The sequence below is a fragment of the Oncorhynchus mykiss genome, chromosome Y, assembly GCF_013265735.2.
Source record: "Oncorhynchus mykiss isolate Arlee chromosome Y, USDA_OmykA_1.1, whole genome shotgun sequence".
NCBI lineage: Eukaryota > Metazoa > Chordata > Actinopteri > Salmoniformes > Salmonidae > Oncorhynchus > Oncorhynchus mykiss.
Window position 1 is genome coordinate 36,744,933 of NC_048593.1, and position 17,450 is coordinate 36,762,382.

The 17,450-nt window shown below is 43.0% G+C and overlaps 1 protein-coding gene across 2 annotated transcripts in view; it reads right to left on the reverse strand.

Annotated features, from left to right (window-relative positions):
* Positions 1-17,450, reverse strand: part of LOC110510203 (A disintegrin and metalloproteinase with thrombospondin motifs 2) — an 89,569-nt gene that overhangs the window by 39,046 nt on the left and 33,073 nt on the right. For both annotated transcript variants that reach the window (XM_036967492.1, XM_036967493.1), the window contains exon 4: positions 6,595-6,815. In XM_036967492.1, coding sequence (XP_036823387.1) covers positions 6,595-6,815 — 221 coding nt within the window. The remainder of the gene's footprint in view (positions 1-6,594; positions 6,816-17,450) is intronic.

Here is a 17,450-nt window from a genome sequence, read left to right on the forward strand (position 1 = left end):
GGTTTAGTGTTATTAGTATAGTAAATTGTTATGTAGTGTAATATAGTGTCATGGAGTGTAGTGGTATGTAGTGTAGTTTAGTGTTATGTAGTGTAGTGGAGTTAGTGGTATGTAGTGTAGTTTAGTGTTATGTAGTGTAGTGGAATTAGTGGTATGTAGTGTAGTATTATGTAGTCTAGTGTAGTATTGTATAGTGGTATGCAGTGTAGTGTTGCGTAGTGCAGTGTAGTGTTATGTAGTGTAGTATAGTGCTATATAGTCTAGTGTAGTGTTTATGTAGTGTAGTGTCGTGTTGTGTAGTGTTATGTAGTGTAGTGTTGTGTTGTGTAGTGTAGTTTAGTGTTACTTAGTGTAGTGGTATGTAGTATTATGTAGTGTACTATAGTATAGTATAATGTAGTGTTGTGTAGTGTAGCGTTATAAAGCATAGTGCAGTTTAGTGTTATGTAGTGCAGTGTAGTGTAATGTAGTGTAGCATAGTATTATATAGTATATTGTTATGTAGTTTAGTGTAGTGTTTTGTAGTGTAATTTAGTATCATGTTGTGCAGTGTTATGTAGTGTAGTTTAGTGTTATGTAGTGTAGTTTAGTGTTATGTAGTGTAGTATAGTGGTATGTACTGTAGTGTTATGTAGTGTAGTATTGTGTAGCGGAGTGTAGTGTTATGAAGTGCAGTATAGTGTTATGTAGTGTATTGTAGTGTTGTGTTATATAATGTAGTGTATTGTTATGTAGTGTAGTATTGTGTAGTGTTATGTAGTGTAGTGTCAGGTTAAGTAGTGCAGTTCAGTGTTATGTAGTTTAGTGTTATGTAGTGTAATGTAGTGTTGTGTAGTTTAGTGTTATGTAGTGTAGGTTAGTGTTATGTTATGTAGTGTATTAATGTAGTGTAGTGTAGTTTGGTGTTATGTAGTGTAGTTTAGTGTTATGGAGTGTAGTTTTTTATTTATTTTACCTTTATTTAACCAGGTAGGCAAGTTGAGAACAAGTTCTCATTTACAATTGCGACCTGGCCAAGATAAAGCAAAGCAGTTCGACAGATACAACGACACAGAGTTACACATGGAGTAAAACAAACATACAGTCAATAATACAGTATAAACAAGTCTATATACAATGTGAGCAAATGAGGTGAGAAGGGAGGTAAAGGCAAAAAAGGCCATGGTGGCAAGGTAAATACAATATAGCAAGTAAAACACTGGAATGGTAGTTTTGCAATGGAAGAATGTGCAAAGTAGAAATAAAAATAATGGGGTGCAAAGGAGCAAAATAAATAAATAAATAAATAAAATACAGTTGGGAAAGAGGTAGTTGTTTGGGCTAAATTATAGGTGGGCTATGTACAGGTGCAGTAATCTGTGAGCTGCTCTGACAGTTGGTGCTTAAAGCTAGTGAGGGAGATAAGTGTTTCCAGTTTCAGAGATTTTTGTAGTTCGTTCCAGTCATTGGCAGCAGAGAACTGGAAAGAGAGGCGGCCAAAGAAAGAATTGGTTTTGGGGGTGACTAGAGAGATATACCTGCTGGAGCGTGTGCTACAGGTGGGAGATGCTATGGTGACCAGCGAGCTGAGATAAGGGGGGACTTTACCTAGCAGGGTCTTGTAGATGACATGGAGCCAGTGGGTTTGGCGACGAGTATGAAGCGAGGGCCAGCCAACGAGAGCGTACAGTTCGCAATGGTGGGTAGTATATGGGGCTTTGGTGACAAAACGGATTGCACTGTGATAGACTGCATCCAATTTGTTGAGTAGGGTATTGGAGGCTATTTTGTAAATGACATCGACAAAGTCGAGGATTGGTAGGATGGTCAGTTTTACAAGGGTATGTTTGGCAGCATGAGTGAAGGATGCTTTGTTGCGAAATAGGAAGCCAATTCTAGATTTAACTTTGGATTGGAGATGTTTGATATGGGTCTGGAAGGAGAGTTTACAGTCTAACCAGACACCTAAGTATTTGTAGTTGTCCACGTATTCTAAGTCAGAGCCGTCCAGAGTAGTGATGTTGGACAGGCGGGTAGGTGCAGGTAGCGATCGGTTGAAGAGCATGCATTTAGTTTTACTTGTATTTAAGAGCAATTGGAGGCCACGGAAGGAGAGTTGTATGGCATTGAAGCTTGCCTGGAGGGTTGTTAACACAGTGTCCAAAGAAGGGCCGGAAGTATACAGAATGGTGTCGTCTGCGTAGAGGTGGATCAGAGACTCACCAGCAGCAAGAGCGACCTCATTGATGTATACAGAGAAGAGAGTCAGTCCAAGAATTGAACCCTGTGGCACCCCCATAGAGACTGCCAGAGGTCCGGACAACAGACCCTCCGATTTGACACACTGAACTCTATCAGAGAAGTAGTTGGTGAACCAGGCGAGGCAATCATTTGAGAAACCAAGGCTGTTGAGTCTGCCGATGAGGATGTGGTGATTGACAGAGTCGAAAGCCTTGGCCAGATCAATGAATACGGCTGCACAGTAATGTTTCTTATCGATGGCGGTTAAGATATCGTTTAGGACCTTGAGCGTGGCTGAGGTGCACCCATGACCAGCTCTGAAACCAGATTGCATAGCAGAGAAGGTATGGTGAGATTCGAAATGGTCGGTAATCTGTTTGTTGACTTGGCTTTCGAAGACCTTAGAAAGAAATGGTAGGATAGATATAGGTCTGTAGCAGTTGGGGTCAAGAGTGTCCCCCCCTTTGAAGAGGGGGATGACCGCAGCTGCTTTCCAATCTTTGGGAATCTCAGACGACACGAAAGAGAGGTTGAACAGGCTAGTAATAGGGGTGGCAACAATTTCGGCAGATGATTTTAGAAAGAAAGGGTCCAGATTGTCTAGCCCGGCTGATTTGTAGGGGTCCAGATTTTGCAGCTCTTTCAGAACATCAGCTGAATGGATTTGGGAGAAGGAGAAATGGGGAAGGCTTGGGCGAGTTGCTGTTGGGGGTGCAGTGCTGTTGACAGGGGTAGGAGTAGCCAGGTGGAAAGCATGGCCAGCCGTAGAAAAATGCTTATTGAAATTTTCAATTATGGTGGATTTATCAGTGGTGACAGTGTTTCCTATCTTCAGTGCAGTGGGCAGCTGGGAGGAGGTGTTCTTATTCTCCATGGACTGTACAGTGTCCCAGAACTTTTTTGAGTTAGTGTTGCAAGAAGCAAATTTCTGCTTGATAAAGCTAGCCTTGGCTTTTCTAACTGCCTGTGTATAATGGTTTCTAGCCTCCCTGAACAGCTGCATATCACGGGGGCTGTTCGATGCTAATGCAGAACGCCATAGGATGTTTTTTGTGTTGGTTAAGGGCAGTCAGGTCTGGGGGCTATATCTGTTCCTGGTTCTAAATTTCTTGAATGGGGCATGTTTATTTAAGATGGTTAGGAAGGCATTTAAAAAAAATATCCAGGCATCCTCTACTGACGGGATGAGGTCAATATCCTTCCAGGATACCCCAGCCAGGTCGATTAGAAAGGCCTGCTCGCTGAAGTGTTTCAGGGAGCGTTTTACAGTGATGAGAGGAGGTCGTTTGACCGCTGACCCATTACGGATGCAGGCAATGAGGCAGTGATCGCTGAGATCTTGGTTGAAGACAGCAGAGGTGTATTTAGAGGGGAAGTTGGTTAGGATGATATCTATGAGGGTGCCCGTGTTTAAGGCTTTGGGGAGGTACCTGGTAGGTTCATTGATAATTTGTGTGAGATTGAGGGCATCAAGTTTAGATTGTAGGATGGCTGGGGTGTTAAGCATGTTCCAGTTTAGGTCGCCTAGCAGCACGAGCTCTGAAGATAGATGGGGGGCAATCAGTTCACATATGGTGTCCAGAGCACAGTTGGGGGCAGAGGGTGGTCTATAGCAGGCGGCAACGGTGAGAGACTTGTTTTTAGAGAGGTGGATTTTTAAAAGTAGAAGTTCAAATTGTTTGGGTACAGACCTGGATAGTAGGACAGAACTCTGCAGGCTATCTTTGCAGTAGATTGCAACACCGCCCCCTTTGGCAGTTCTATCTTGTCTGAAAATGTTGTAGTTTGGAATTAAAATGTCTGAATTTTTGGTGGTCTTCCTAAGCCAGGATTCAGACACAGCTAGAACATCCGGGTTGGCAGAGTGTGCTAAAGCAGTGAATAGAAAAAACTTAGGGAGGAGGCTTCTAATGTTAACATGCATGAAACCAAGGCTATTACGGTTACAGAAGTCGTCAAAAGAGAGCGCCTGGGGAATAGGAGTGGAGCTAGGTACTGCAGGGCCTGGATTCACCTCTACATTGCCAGAGGAACATAGGAGGAGTAGAATAAGGGTGCGGCTAAAAGCAATAAGAATTGGTCGTCTAGAACGTCTGGAACAGAGAGTAAAAGGAGGTTTCTGGGGGCGATAAAATAGCATCAAGGTATAATGTACAGACAAAGGTAAGGTAGGATGTGAATACAGTGGAGGTAAACCTAGGTATTGAGTGATGAAGAGAGAGATATTGTCTCTAGAAACATCATTGAAACCAGGAGATGTCATTGCATGTGTGGGTGGTGGAACTAATAGGTTGGATAAGGTATAGTGAGCATGACTAGAGGCTCTACAGTGAAATAAGCCAATAAACACTAACCAGAACAGCAATGGACAAGACATATTGACATTAAGGAGAGGCATGCTTAGTCGAGTGATCAAAAGGGTCCAGTGAGTGGAGAGGTTGGTTGAGGGTCACGGCGATTTAGACAGCTAGCCAGGCCATCGGTAGCAAGCTAGCATAGGATGGAGGTCTGTTGTTAGCCACCTCTTGCGTTCGGTCAGTAGATTAGTGGGGTTCCGTGTGGTAGAGGGGATTAATCCAAATCACACAACAACAAAAATAAGAACAATAGATATAGTTATAGAGGCCCGAGAAGAAAACATAATAATAATAAAAATAAATAAATTGTCCGATTGTCTATTCAGATAGCAGCCGGTAAGACAGCTAACGGTTAGCGGGCCGCAGATGGGCGTTCAGGTAACGTCGCGACGGAGGAGCCAGCCGGATCTCCTTCAGGTAGATAACGTCGGCAGTCCAGTTGTGAAGGCCCGGTGGGGCTCCGCGTAGGCAGTAAAACGGGTCCGGATAGGTGACTGCAGCCCAGAAGTGAATGATGGAACTCAGGAGTGATTGACGGAGCTGGCTAGCACCGGAACAATCGATGTTTGCTCCGGAATCGACGAAAAGCCGACTGTCACACGGATAGCAGCTAGCTAGCTGTGAGATCCGGGTATGAATGTCCAGAGAGCAGTTGAAATCCAGGGACATGGAGAGAAAAATTGGTCCGGTATGTTCCGTTCCGAGCCGCGCTGCGCCGTACAAAAATGGCGATAGATTTTCGATAGATTCGAGCTAAAGGATAGCTGATGACCACAAACCGTGGTTAGCTGAATACTAACGATTTGCCAGTAAAGAAGCTAACTAGCTTCTGATTAGCTTCTGGATTAGCTTCTGGGCTAGCTCCTGGCTAGCTTCTGGCTAGTTTCTGGCTAGCTTCTTGGAGTTTCTGGCTAGCTTCTTGGAGGATTACAGATCTGAGGTAAATAATACTTTTTTATAAATATAAATTGGTGAGGCTGGTTGCAGGAGAGTGTTTAGAAGATGAGTTGATGGAAAATAAAAATAAAATGTATGTGAAAAAAGTTGTAAATATATATATATATACAGGACAAGACAAGACGAGGACAAAAGACGTCTGAACTGCTATGCGATGTAGTATGTAGTATGTAGTGTAGTTTTGTGGTATGTAGTGTAGTTTAGTGTTATGTAATGTAGTGTAGTTTAGTGGTATGTAGTGTAGATTTGTGTCATGTAGTGTTATGTAGTGTCGTGTTGTATAGTACAGAGTTATGTAGTGTAGTGGTATGTAGTGTTCTGTAGTGTAGCATAGTGTTATTAAGTGTAGTGTAATGTTATGTAGTGTAATGTTATGAAGTTTAGTGGTATGTAATGTAGTTTAGTGTTATATAGTGTAGTGGTATGTAATGTACCATAGTATAGTGTAGTATACTGTTATGTAGTGTAGTATGTAGTATAGTGTCATGTTATGTAGTGTTGTGTAGCATAGTGTAGTATAGGGTTGTGTAGTGTACTGTTATGTAGTGTTGTGTAGCATAGTGTAGTATAGGGTTGTGTAGTGTACTGTTATGTAGTGTTCTGTAGTGTAGCATAGTGTTATTAAGTGTAGTGTAATGTTATGTAGTGTAATGTATTGTAGTTTAGTGTTATGTAGTTATGTAGTGTTGTGGTATATAATGTACTATAGGACAGTGTAGTATACTGTTATGTAGTGTAGTGTTATGGAGTGTAGTGTCATGCTATGTATTGTAGTGTAGTGTTATGTAGTGTAGTATCATGTTATGTAGTGTAGTATAGTATAGGTTAGGTGTAGTATAGGTTTGTGTAGTGTATTGTTATGTAGTGTAGTTTTATGTAGTGTAGTTTTATGTAGTGTAGTGTTATGTAGTGTAGTATCATGTTATGTAGTGTAGTATAGTATAGGTTAGGTGTAGTATAGGTTTGTGTAGTGTATTGTTATGTAGTGTAGTTTTATGTAGTGTAGTTTTATGTAGTGTAGTGTTATGTAGTGTATTGTTATGTAGTATATGTTACTTACTATGTTCATGAGGGTGAGCAGGTACTTCTGGATGTTCTCTCTGCCATGGAAGTGGACCACGGAGTAGTCCACCCCCAGTAGAACCTCCATGTTGAACAGCTCAGGTTCCTCGTGGGCCTGGCGTCGGGCCCGGGCCCTCCTGGTCTGGTTCAGTTTGTGATGCTGCTGCTGCACTCCTCTGGACAGTGCCTGCAGGTCCATCAGACCACCCAGAACTGACCCTGAACAACATAACATACAGACAGATATATGGGGAAGAAGGCCTTAGAGACGATTCACGGTATCTAATGGCACTGTACCAGAATTTAATTTAAACTGGATGATATTAGCCAATAAAAAAACAATTTAAACGAAGTACTGACTCAAATAGGATTATTTTCCAAAAATGGTTTGGTGCTGTATCCTTGTAAGTAATCCAGCATGTGAATGGTATAAAATCACTTTAGATTTGTATGTATAATTTGGAGTGCTAATTTTCTATATTAGTCAATAGCCATTCTGGGAACATACAGACAAATGAATGTGTCTAATTCACGGTGCATAACCTTTTCTATGCTGTTTGGAAGTCTTGTGGTAAAACAGGTTGATCTGACAGCTTGTTAAAAAGTATAATCCTCCCAACAGTTTTTTTTTTTTTTTACACACACACACACACACACACACACACACACACACATGGACATGCTTCTACACCTGCATTGCTTGCTGTTTGGGGTTTTAGGCTGGGTTTCTGTACAGCACTTTGAGATATCAGCTGATGTACGAAGGGCTATATAAATAAATTAGATTTGATTTGACACACATCCTGTCAGAGTACATTATTCCAACGCTGTCTCACGTTTGTTGTATGAGTGAGACCAAGGCGCAGCGTGAGTAGAGTTCCACACATTTTTAATAAACTGAAAACTCTCCAAAACAATAAAGCACAAACGAACCGTGAAGCTATACAAAATATTGCTGACAGGCAACTAAACATAGTCAGGATCCCACAAACACAAAAGAGAAATGGCTACTTAAATATGATCCCCAATCAGAGACAACGATAAACAGCTGTCTCTGATTCGGAACCATATCAGGCCAACATAGACATACAAAAACCCTAGATGACCGACCCTAGACACTACCACGCCCCAACCAACACAGAGAAAAACAGCTGACTGTGGTCAGGGCGTGACAAATGCTGTATGAACCTTGGCTGAGCATAGCTCAGAGGCAGATTAGTTAAAGGCCCAATGCAGCAGTTTTTATCTCAATACCAAATAATTTCTGGGTAACAATTACGTACCTTACTAGCTAGGTTTACATCCAATTGGCGACAGATTTCCATGCAAATATTCTAAAATATGCATAAAGAAAATGTTTGTTTCCAGTAAACTGGCTTGTTGGGATAAAAATCAGTGCATGATGACCTTGTGAACATTTTCATGTACCGATTAAAAATCTAAGGTTCAATGTGTTTCCATCGCATTTTCAACTCTACCGAAAACTGTTGTGTTATAAAGCAAACGTGCCTACTCTGGTCCGGGCACTTGCGTTCTAGCCAACAGTTTGCAGATACAGTGCAGGTAGGTTGTGCAGGTAGGTTAGTCTACATGATGAGATTTGTATGGATAAGTCCAGCATTGATCATCATGTCACAAGAATAAGACCCTCGATATTAATTGGCAAGGCACATCAAGCTCATCACCGTGCACTTTCACCACTCTGTGAAGTTCATCATAACTTATTTTAATTGTAGCCTAATATATTGCATGGTTTTCATTGCATGGAAATTGCATGGTGTCTTAGTGGGAGGACCACACACCATATCATCACGTGACTCCATATTTAAAGTCGTTTCTTGCATAATTAAAGCTGCCATATGTAACTTTTTGGGTAACCGGACCAAAATCACATAGAAATGTGAGTTATAGATCTGTCACTGAAAGCAAGTCTAAAAAGCGGTAGATATGTTCTATGTCCATTATTTCTGTGCTTCCTGTTCTTAAGTTTAGCTTTTGCGTGTTTTACTTTTGGTTGTGTACACCAGCTTCAAACACTATATTTTTGGATATGGAAAATATATTTTAAAATGGTTTAGATGGTACAATGATTCTCTACACACGATACTTCCTTGTTTTGTTATACTGAACTATTCGAATTTTTGCAACCAGGAAATAGCGGAGCGATTCCTGCATATTGCAGCTTTAATTTTACCGATACAAAAAGATCCCATCAGGTCGAATGTAAAAATGATCTGTAAGCATTTATAAACTTCCTGCTTCCATCATAGCTGTTGTGATATTCTTTCATACGGTATGACTTTACTCGCATAAAAAAATAGCTTCTTAGCAATTTCTCAAGCAAGAATTTTGCAAGGACTGTATGGGAGTGGTCTGAGCGGAAAACTGGCAGAGATGTCACCATGCAGGCCAAAACTTCATCCTACCAAAACAGGCTGAAATTTCAGGCAGTCTTTTTTTTTTTTCTTACACTAAACGGGCATTATCATAATTTTCACAATTTTACAGTACTATTCCAACCTCATAGCGTGTAAATATAAATATAACAACACAAGAAAATGTATTTTTTGGAGGACTGCACTAGGCCTTTAAGACAATAGCAAAATCTTGGGTTTGCTCCTAAGAATACACATTCCTTCATTGGTGAAGTGAAAATCATTCTGACATCCTCCCCTGCACATCTGTCTGTAACACAGCTCTCTTTGCCTCGGATGAATTCACACTCAGGCATGTAACCAAGGAGCCATGCCACTCAACCTCTCTCTACACATGCAATATCTCAATGTCTCAACGAGGGTGGGAGGATATGGGTAGAGAAACACACAGAGACTGAGAGACAGATTGATAGAGACGGTCCAACAACACAGTTCAGCCACAACTATTGGTATCCTTGATTGTGAACCAGACCAACAACAACACATTAATAATATTATGCAAACTCTTACTGTAGAGATTATTTGTAGCTGTGATAAATGACCTAAACTGCATAATGGGAATACTATGCCATACTTAGCATAAGGATCTAGCAGGGCATCTTTATAGTATGATTATTGTCTTTACAGTGGAGTACACAAATACACCCTTGATAAAGATGAGCAATAATGACTGTATAAAATCAATACATCAAATACTGAGGTATGTTGTGTGCTCAAAACAATTGGGACATTTTATACTAACACAAAAGAAAGTGATTTTGTTTAACAAGTAATACTTTTTTAATCAAAAAGGAAGGGGTCAAAGTGTCACGCCCTGACCTGAGATATCTCTGTTTTCTTTATATTTTGGTTAGGTCAGGGTGTGACTAGGGTGGATACGCTAGTTTTTATATTGTCTAGGGGCTTGCATTGTCTAGGGATTTTGTAGGTCTAGGTATTTGTATGTTTATGGTGGCCTGATATTGTTCCCAATCAGAGGCAGCTGTTTATCGTTGTCTCAGACTGGGGATCATATTTAGGTAGCCATTTCCCTTTGGTGTTTGTGGGTTCTTGTCTATGTGTAGTTGCCTGTCAGCACTCATTTGTATAACTTCACGTGTCGTTTTGTTATTTTGGTTAGTTTGTTCAGTGTTCATTCTTATAATAATAAAGAATGTACGCATGCCACGCTGCGCCTTGGTCCGATTCATACGACGAATGTGACAGAAGAACCCACCACAAAAGGACCAAGCAGCGTGTTCAGGAGGAGCAGACATCATGGACATGGGACGAGATTTTGGACGGTAAAGGATCCTGGACGTGGGAGGAAATATTGGCAGGAAAGGATCGCCTGCCATGGAAGCAGGGGGAGATAGCGCAAGAAGAACGGTGACGATACGAGGGAACACGTTTAGCACGGAAGCACAAGAGGCAGCCCCAATAATGTTTTTTTGGGGGGGCACACAAGATTGGCTGAGTCAGGTTGGAGACCTGAGCCAACTCCTCGTGCTTACCGTGGGGAGCGTGTGACTGGTCAGACACAGTGTTATGCAGTGATGCGCTCCAGTTCGCATTCATAGCCCGGTGCGCTCTATTCCAGCTCCTCGCATTTGCCGGGTTAGAATGGGCATCCAGCCAGGACGGATGGTGCCGGCTCAGCGCTCCTGGTCTCCAGTACACCTCCTTGGACCAGGATATCCTGCGCCGGCTGTGCGTACTGTGTCTCCGGTGCATCTGCACAGCCCAGTGCGTCCTGTGCTAGCGCCCGCACTTGTCGGGCTCAAGTGAGCATCCAGCCAGGACGCATTGTGCCAGCTCTATGCTCCAGATCTCCAGTGCGCCTCCATAGTCCAGTACGTCCTGTGCCTGCTTCCCGCACTCGCCCTGAGGTGCGTGTCACCAGCCCGGTACCACCAGTGCCGGCACCACACACCAGATCTCCAGTGCGCCCCCACAGTCCAGTACATCCTGTGCCCGCTCCCCGCACTCACCCTGAGATGCGTGTCTTCAGCCCGGTACCACCAGTGCCGGCACCATGCATCAGGTATCCATTGCGCCTCCACAGTCCAGAGCTTCCAGCGACAGTTCCCAGTCCAGAGCTTCCGGCGACAGTTCCCAGTCCAGAGCTTCCATCGACAGTTCCCAGTCCAGAGCTTCAGGCAACATTTCACGGTCCAGAACCTCCAACGACGGGCCATAGTCCGGAACCTCCAACGGCGGGCCACAGTCCGGAACCTTCAATGACGGGCCACAGTCCGGAACCTCCAACGACGGGCCACAGTCCGGAGCCTCCAGCGACGATCCTCAGTCTGGAGCCTCCAGCGACGGTCCCCAGTCCGGGGTCTCCAGCGACGGTCCCCAGTCCGTAGCCTCCAGCGACGATCCTCAGTCTGGAGCCTCCAGCGACGGTCCCCAGTTCGGAACCTCCAACGACGGGCCACAGTCCGGAGCCTCCAGCGACGATCCTCAGTCTGGAGCCTCCAGCGACGGTCCCCAGTCCGGGGTCTCCAGCGACGGTCCCCAGTCCGTAGCCTCCAGCGACGATCCTCAGTCTGGAGCCTCCAGCGACGGTCCCCAGTTCGGAACCTCCAACGACGGGCCACAGTCCGGAGCCTCCAGCGACGATCCTCAGTCTGGAGCCTCCAGCGACGGTCCCCAGTCCGAGGTCTCCAGCGACGGTCCCCAGTCCGTAGCCTCCAGCGACGATCCCCAGTCCGGATCCTCCAGCGACGATCACCAGTCCGGAGCCTCCAGCGACGATCACCAGTCCGGAGACTCCAGCGACGATCCCCAGTCCGGAGCCTCCAGCGACGATCCCCAGTCCGGAGCCTCCAGCGACGATCCCTAGTCCGGAGACTCCAGCGACGTCCAATGACTTCATCAAACTTATGACTCTACAAACTTGTTACTTCAGATGCATTTGCGGTTCGTTTTGGATCTGTTTCAGATTATATTGCGCCCAATAGAAATGAATGGTAAATTGTGTATTTAGTCATTTTGGAGTCACTTTTACTGTAAATAAGAATATAATATGTTTCTAAACACTTCTACATTAATGTGGATGCTACCATGATTACAGATAATCGTGAATAATGATGAGTGAGAAAGTTACATAGGATCAAAGATCATACCCCCAGATATGCTAACCTCTCACCATTACCAATAACAGGGGAGGTTAGCATGTCTTGGGGGTATGATTTTGATCTTTTATTCATTAGAATCTTTAGAGGTGTTAACCCTTTAGAGAAAAAAAGGATTACTTGTTAAACAAAGTCTCTTTCTCTGAGCAACTTTATTAGTATAAAATAATATGTCCCTTTTTTTTACACAATATAGCTCAGTATTTGAATTATTTATTTTATACAGTCATTATTGCTAATTTTTTATCAAGAGTGTCAACAATTTTGGACCCCAATGTACATTGCTAAGTCCAAAATGGGCTATACTGTATCGCAGAAAGGTGGAAAACTTCATACCATCCTGTACTGCAACTGCCAATCAGAGGATCATCAGAAAAGGAAGGGGAGGGCTATCCTCTGTGAATTTTTTTACATTTATTTTTAAATAGTGAAGCTTTAAAAAAGTTATCCTTTTTAGATAAAACTATACTAAATATATTCATGTCACCAAATAATTGAATAAAACACACTGTTTTGCAATTAAGGTCTACAGTAGCCTCAGCAGCACTCTGTAGCGTAGCACCATAGTGTAGCCGGAGGACAGCTAGCTTCTGTCCTCCTCTAGGTACATTGATATCAATAAGGAGAAGCAAGAGATAGAAAGAGAGACAGAGAGAAAGGGAAAGAGTAAAGATATTTGGTTGTACTTCTTTTTACTTTCACTTTCAGTTAGCTAGTGAATGCAGCTACTAGCCTACTCAAACGCTTTGCTCAAACAGAGAGGGTTGCTATGTTACCTAGCTGGCTATGGCTATCCAACACTGGAACTCTTTCAAGTCAAGATAAGCTTTTGATTTGATAAATGTATTGCCACGGGGGCCCACCGGTATAACTGCTAATCTGATTTCTGACTACACTGTACTGCATGATAGTAGCGATTTAACTAACACGTTAGTTCTAGTAGCTATGTTGGCTATGACATGATAACAATGGTAGGCTGTGTGTAGCGGTTAGCGCTCATGTTATGAAGGTTTAGCTAGGAAAGTTTTTTTTCGCCTGGTCACATACAGCTGATGTGTTGTGCACTGAAGTCCATAAGCGAAGGAAAAATGTGAGAGGATTAGAACACACATTTACAGTGCGATCGGGAAAGTATTCAGATCCCTTGACTTTTTCCAAATTTTGCTTGATTACAGCATTATTCTAAAATAGATTACAGTGTTCCCTCATCAATCTACACACAATACCCCATAATGACAAAGCAAAAACGTTTTTTTATAATTATCACATTTACATAAGGATTCAGACCCTTTACTCAGTACTTTCTTGAAGCACCTTTCACTGCGATTACAGCCTTGAGTCTTTGTGGGTATGACGCTACAGGCTTGGCACACCTGTATTTTGGGAGTTTCTCTCATTATTCTCTGCAGATCCTCTCAAGCTCTGTCAGGTTGGATGGGGAGCGTTGCTGCACAGCTATTTTCAGGTCTCTCCAGAGATGTTTGATTGTGTTGAAGTCGGGGCTCTGGCTGGGCCACTCAAGGACATTCAGAGACATGTTCCAAAGCCAGTCCTGCGTTGTCTTGGCTGTGTGCTTAGGGTCGTTGTTCTGTTGGAAGGTGAACCTTCGCCCCAGTCTGAGGTCCTGAGCGCTCTGGAGCAGGTTTTCATCAAAGATCTCTCTGCACTTTGCTCCATTAATCTTTGCCTCGATCCTGACTAGTCTCCCAGTCCCTTCCACAGGAATAACATCCCCACAGCATGATGCTGCCACCACCATGCTTCCCCGTAGGGATGGTGATAGGTTTCCTCCAGATGTGATGCTTGGCATTCAAGGATAAAGAGTTTAATCTTGGTTTTATCAGACCAGAGAATGTTGTTTCTCATGGTCTTAAGAGTCTTTTAGCAAACACCAAGCGGGCAGTCATGTGCCTTTTACTGAGGAGTGGCTTCCGTCTGGCCACTCTACCATAAATGCCTGATTGGTGGAGTGCTGCAGAGATGGTTGTCCTTCTGGAAGGTACTCCCATCTCCCCACAGGAAGTCTAGAGCTCTGTCAAAGTGACCATCGGGTTCTTGGTCACCTTATCATGGCCCTTCTCCCCTGATTGCTCAGTTTGGCCAGGGTGGTTAGCACTAAGAAGAGTCTTGGTGGTTCCAAACTTCTTCCATTTAAGAATGATGGAGGCCACTACGTTCAATGCTGCAGAAATGTTTTGGTACCTTTCCCCAGATATGTGCCTCAACACAATCCGGACTCTGAGCTGTACGGACAATTCCTTCAACCTCACGGCTTGGTTTTTGCTCTGATATGCATTGTCAACTGTGGGACCTTATAGAGACAGGCGTGTGCCTTCCCAAATCATGTCCAATCAATTGAATTTACCACAGGTGGATTCCAATCAAATTGTAGAAACATCTCAAGGACAATCAATGGAAACAAGATGCACCTGAGCTCAATTTCGAGTCTCATATCAAAGGGCCTGAATACTTACGTAATAATGGTATCTGTTTTGCAAAACTTTCCAAATATTTCCCAAAACTATTTTGGGATTTTTATTTAGCCCATTTTAGAATGAGGCTGTAACGTAACAAAATTTGGAAAAAGTCAAGCGGCACTGTACAACTGTTGGACTAATAATTACACCCTAGATTAGCTAGATGCAGGTAAGAGTGTGGAAGGTGGTATTGAATGAGCCACACTCTGTCACATTGACTATACAAAATTCTCTTGACATGTAAACTTTCATTCATAGGCTAGGTTGTAGCAACCTCATAATGTGTACAGGGAAAATTTGAGTATCATGTAGTAGCCTAAACCTAGTGATGTTACATTGAGCTTGGGGAATGGAATATGAATGGCAGTCATCCAATATGCTGTTATAAGACCACACTCATTTAAAAAAAAGTTATCCTCCCTCATCTTAGATTTCACCAATCACCACTTTTGCCAATATCATTTCAATGACACAAAAAGCATTAATGGTATATATCCACCCACATTTAAAATTAGCTTGGATGATGACAGGGGAGCTCCTGCCTTTTCTATCAGGACAAAGTCAAGCCTATTGGCCCAGTAGTGATAAAACTCAGACTAATAACAAAGCAATAGGGTTCACATAAGGCCAGTCATATTTTTGAGAAAAACCTCCTCAACATACATCTATTAGTTCATTAAGTCTCTGTCCTGCACAATAAACAATCTCCTCAGGTTCATTAAAGGAGCATATTTATGTCTGATTCATAGACAGACAGAGTGGTTCGACTAGAGGACAGAGTGCTTGGACAGCCCTGCTGCTGCCTGCCAACTGCACAGGAACTCATATACTGCAGGCATTAAATCTATTTTTTTTATATCTCTGGCAAAACATATGTAGAGAAGATGTATGAAAGATGAAAGATAATATCATGGAAGGGTAAAGACAAAGGTCATAAATTACACAAGAAAAATATTTTCATAGTTCTCTTTAAAACTGGAATCCTTAACGGTGAAACTGCCACATCCATTTGGGATATTACACCAACAAAGAAGTTACTGTAAAAAACAAACACGGCAACAAAACCAAAACAATAACAGAGGTGCTGGGGCGGACAGTGACGCAGTTTCCCCTAATGTGGATTCCATCTTTAAAATGACATTATTACTCCTCAATATATCCAGGCTGTATCACATCCGGCCGTGATTGGGAGTCCCATAGGGCGGCGCCCAATTGGCTCAGCGTCGTCCGGGTTTGGCCGGGATAGGCCGTCATCATTCTTAACTGACTTGCCTAGTTAAATAAAGGTACATTTTTTTTTTTTTTTATAAATCTTGAAGCGTTGTCTTTGTATGTACTTCTGTCCTGCTATTAAACATTGATATGAGGTAACAACAATGGCGCCGGAGAAAACGGCTGACGTTTTACGTGTCCCAACTGATTGTGTTTTTGTTCGTTTATTTGCATTGTTTGTAACTTATTTTTTACTTATGCTGTACATAATGTTGCCGCTACCGTCTCTTATGACCGAAAATGATTTTACGATTACAATTGCGTTTTTATTCACCACGGACTGACAGAATCCTTTTCTCCTTGTAAGAGACTGATGAGCCGGACGCAAATGATATACTGCTTTCTCGGGAACAGGCCCAGATCCCCATGATTTGCGTGAAGAGAAGGCGGAGAAAACGGGGCCAGAAGGCGGGCTGCCTTCTGAGAATTCGTAGGCGATCGAATAAACCCCCATTTCCTTCCAATCTGCTAGCAAACGTGCAATCTTTGGAGAATAAAATCTATGATCTACGCGTAGGATTAAACTAACAACTGGATATTAAAAACTGTAATATCTTATGCTTCACAGAGTCGTGGCTGAACGACGACACTATCAACATACAGCTGGCTGGTTATACGCTGTACCGGCAGGATAGAAGAGTGGCGTCTGATAAGACATGGGGCAGCGGACTATGTATTTTTGTAAATAATAGCTGTTGCACAATATCTAAGGAAGTCTCGAGCTTTTGCTTGCCTGAGGTAGAGTATCTCATGATAAGCTGTAAACCACACTATCTACCTAGAGAGTTTTCATCTGTATTTTTCATAGCTGTTTACATACCACCACAGACTGAGGCTGGCACTAAGACAACATTGAATGAGCTGTATTCCGCCATAAGCAAACAAGAAAACGCTCACCCAGAGGTGGCGCTCCTAGTAGCTGGGGACTTTAATGAATGTAAACTTAAATCCGTTTTACCAAATTTCTATCTCGATGTTAAATGTGCAACCAGAGGGGGAAAAACACAAAGCTCTCCCTTGCCCTCCATTTAGCAAATCTGACCATAATTCTATCCTCCTGATTCCTGCTTACAAGCAAAAATTAAAGCAGGAAGCACCAGTGACTAGATCAATAAAAAAGTGGGTAGATGAAGCAGATGCTAAGCTACAGGACTGTTTTGTTAACACAGACTGGAATATATTCTGGGATTCCTCCGATGGTATTGAGGAGTACACCACATCAGTCATTGGCTTTATCAATAAGTGCATCGATGACGTCGTCCCCACAGGGACCGTACGTACATACCCCAACCAGAAGCCATGGATTACAGGCAACATCCGCACTGAGCTAAAGGCTAGAGCTGCCACTTTCAAGGAGCGGCACTCTAACCCTGGCGCTTATAAGAAATCCCGTTATGCCCTACAACGAACCATCAAACAGGCAAAGCATCAATACAGGACTAAGATTGAATTGTACTACACCGGCTCTGACGCTCGTCGGATGTGGCAGGGCTTGCAAACCATTACAGACTACAAAGGGAAGCACAGCTAAGAGCTGCCCTGTGACACGAG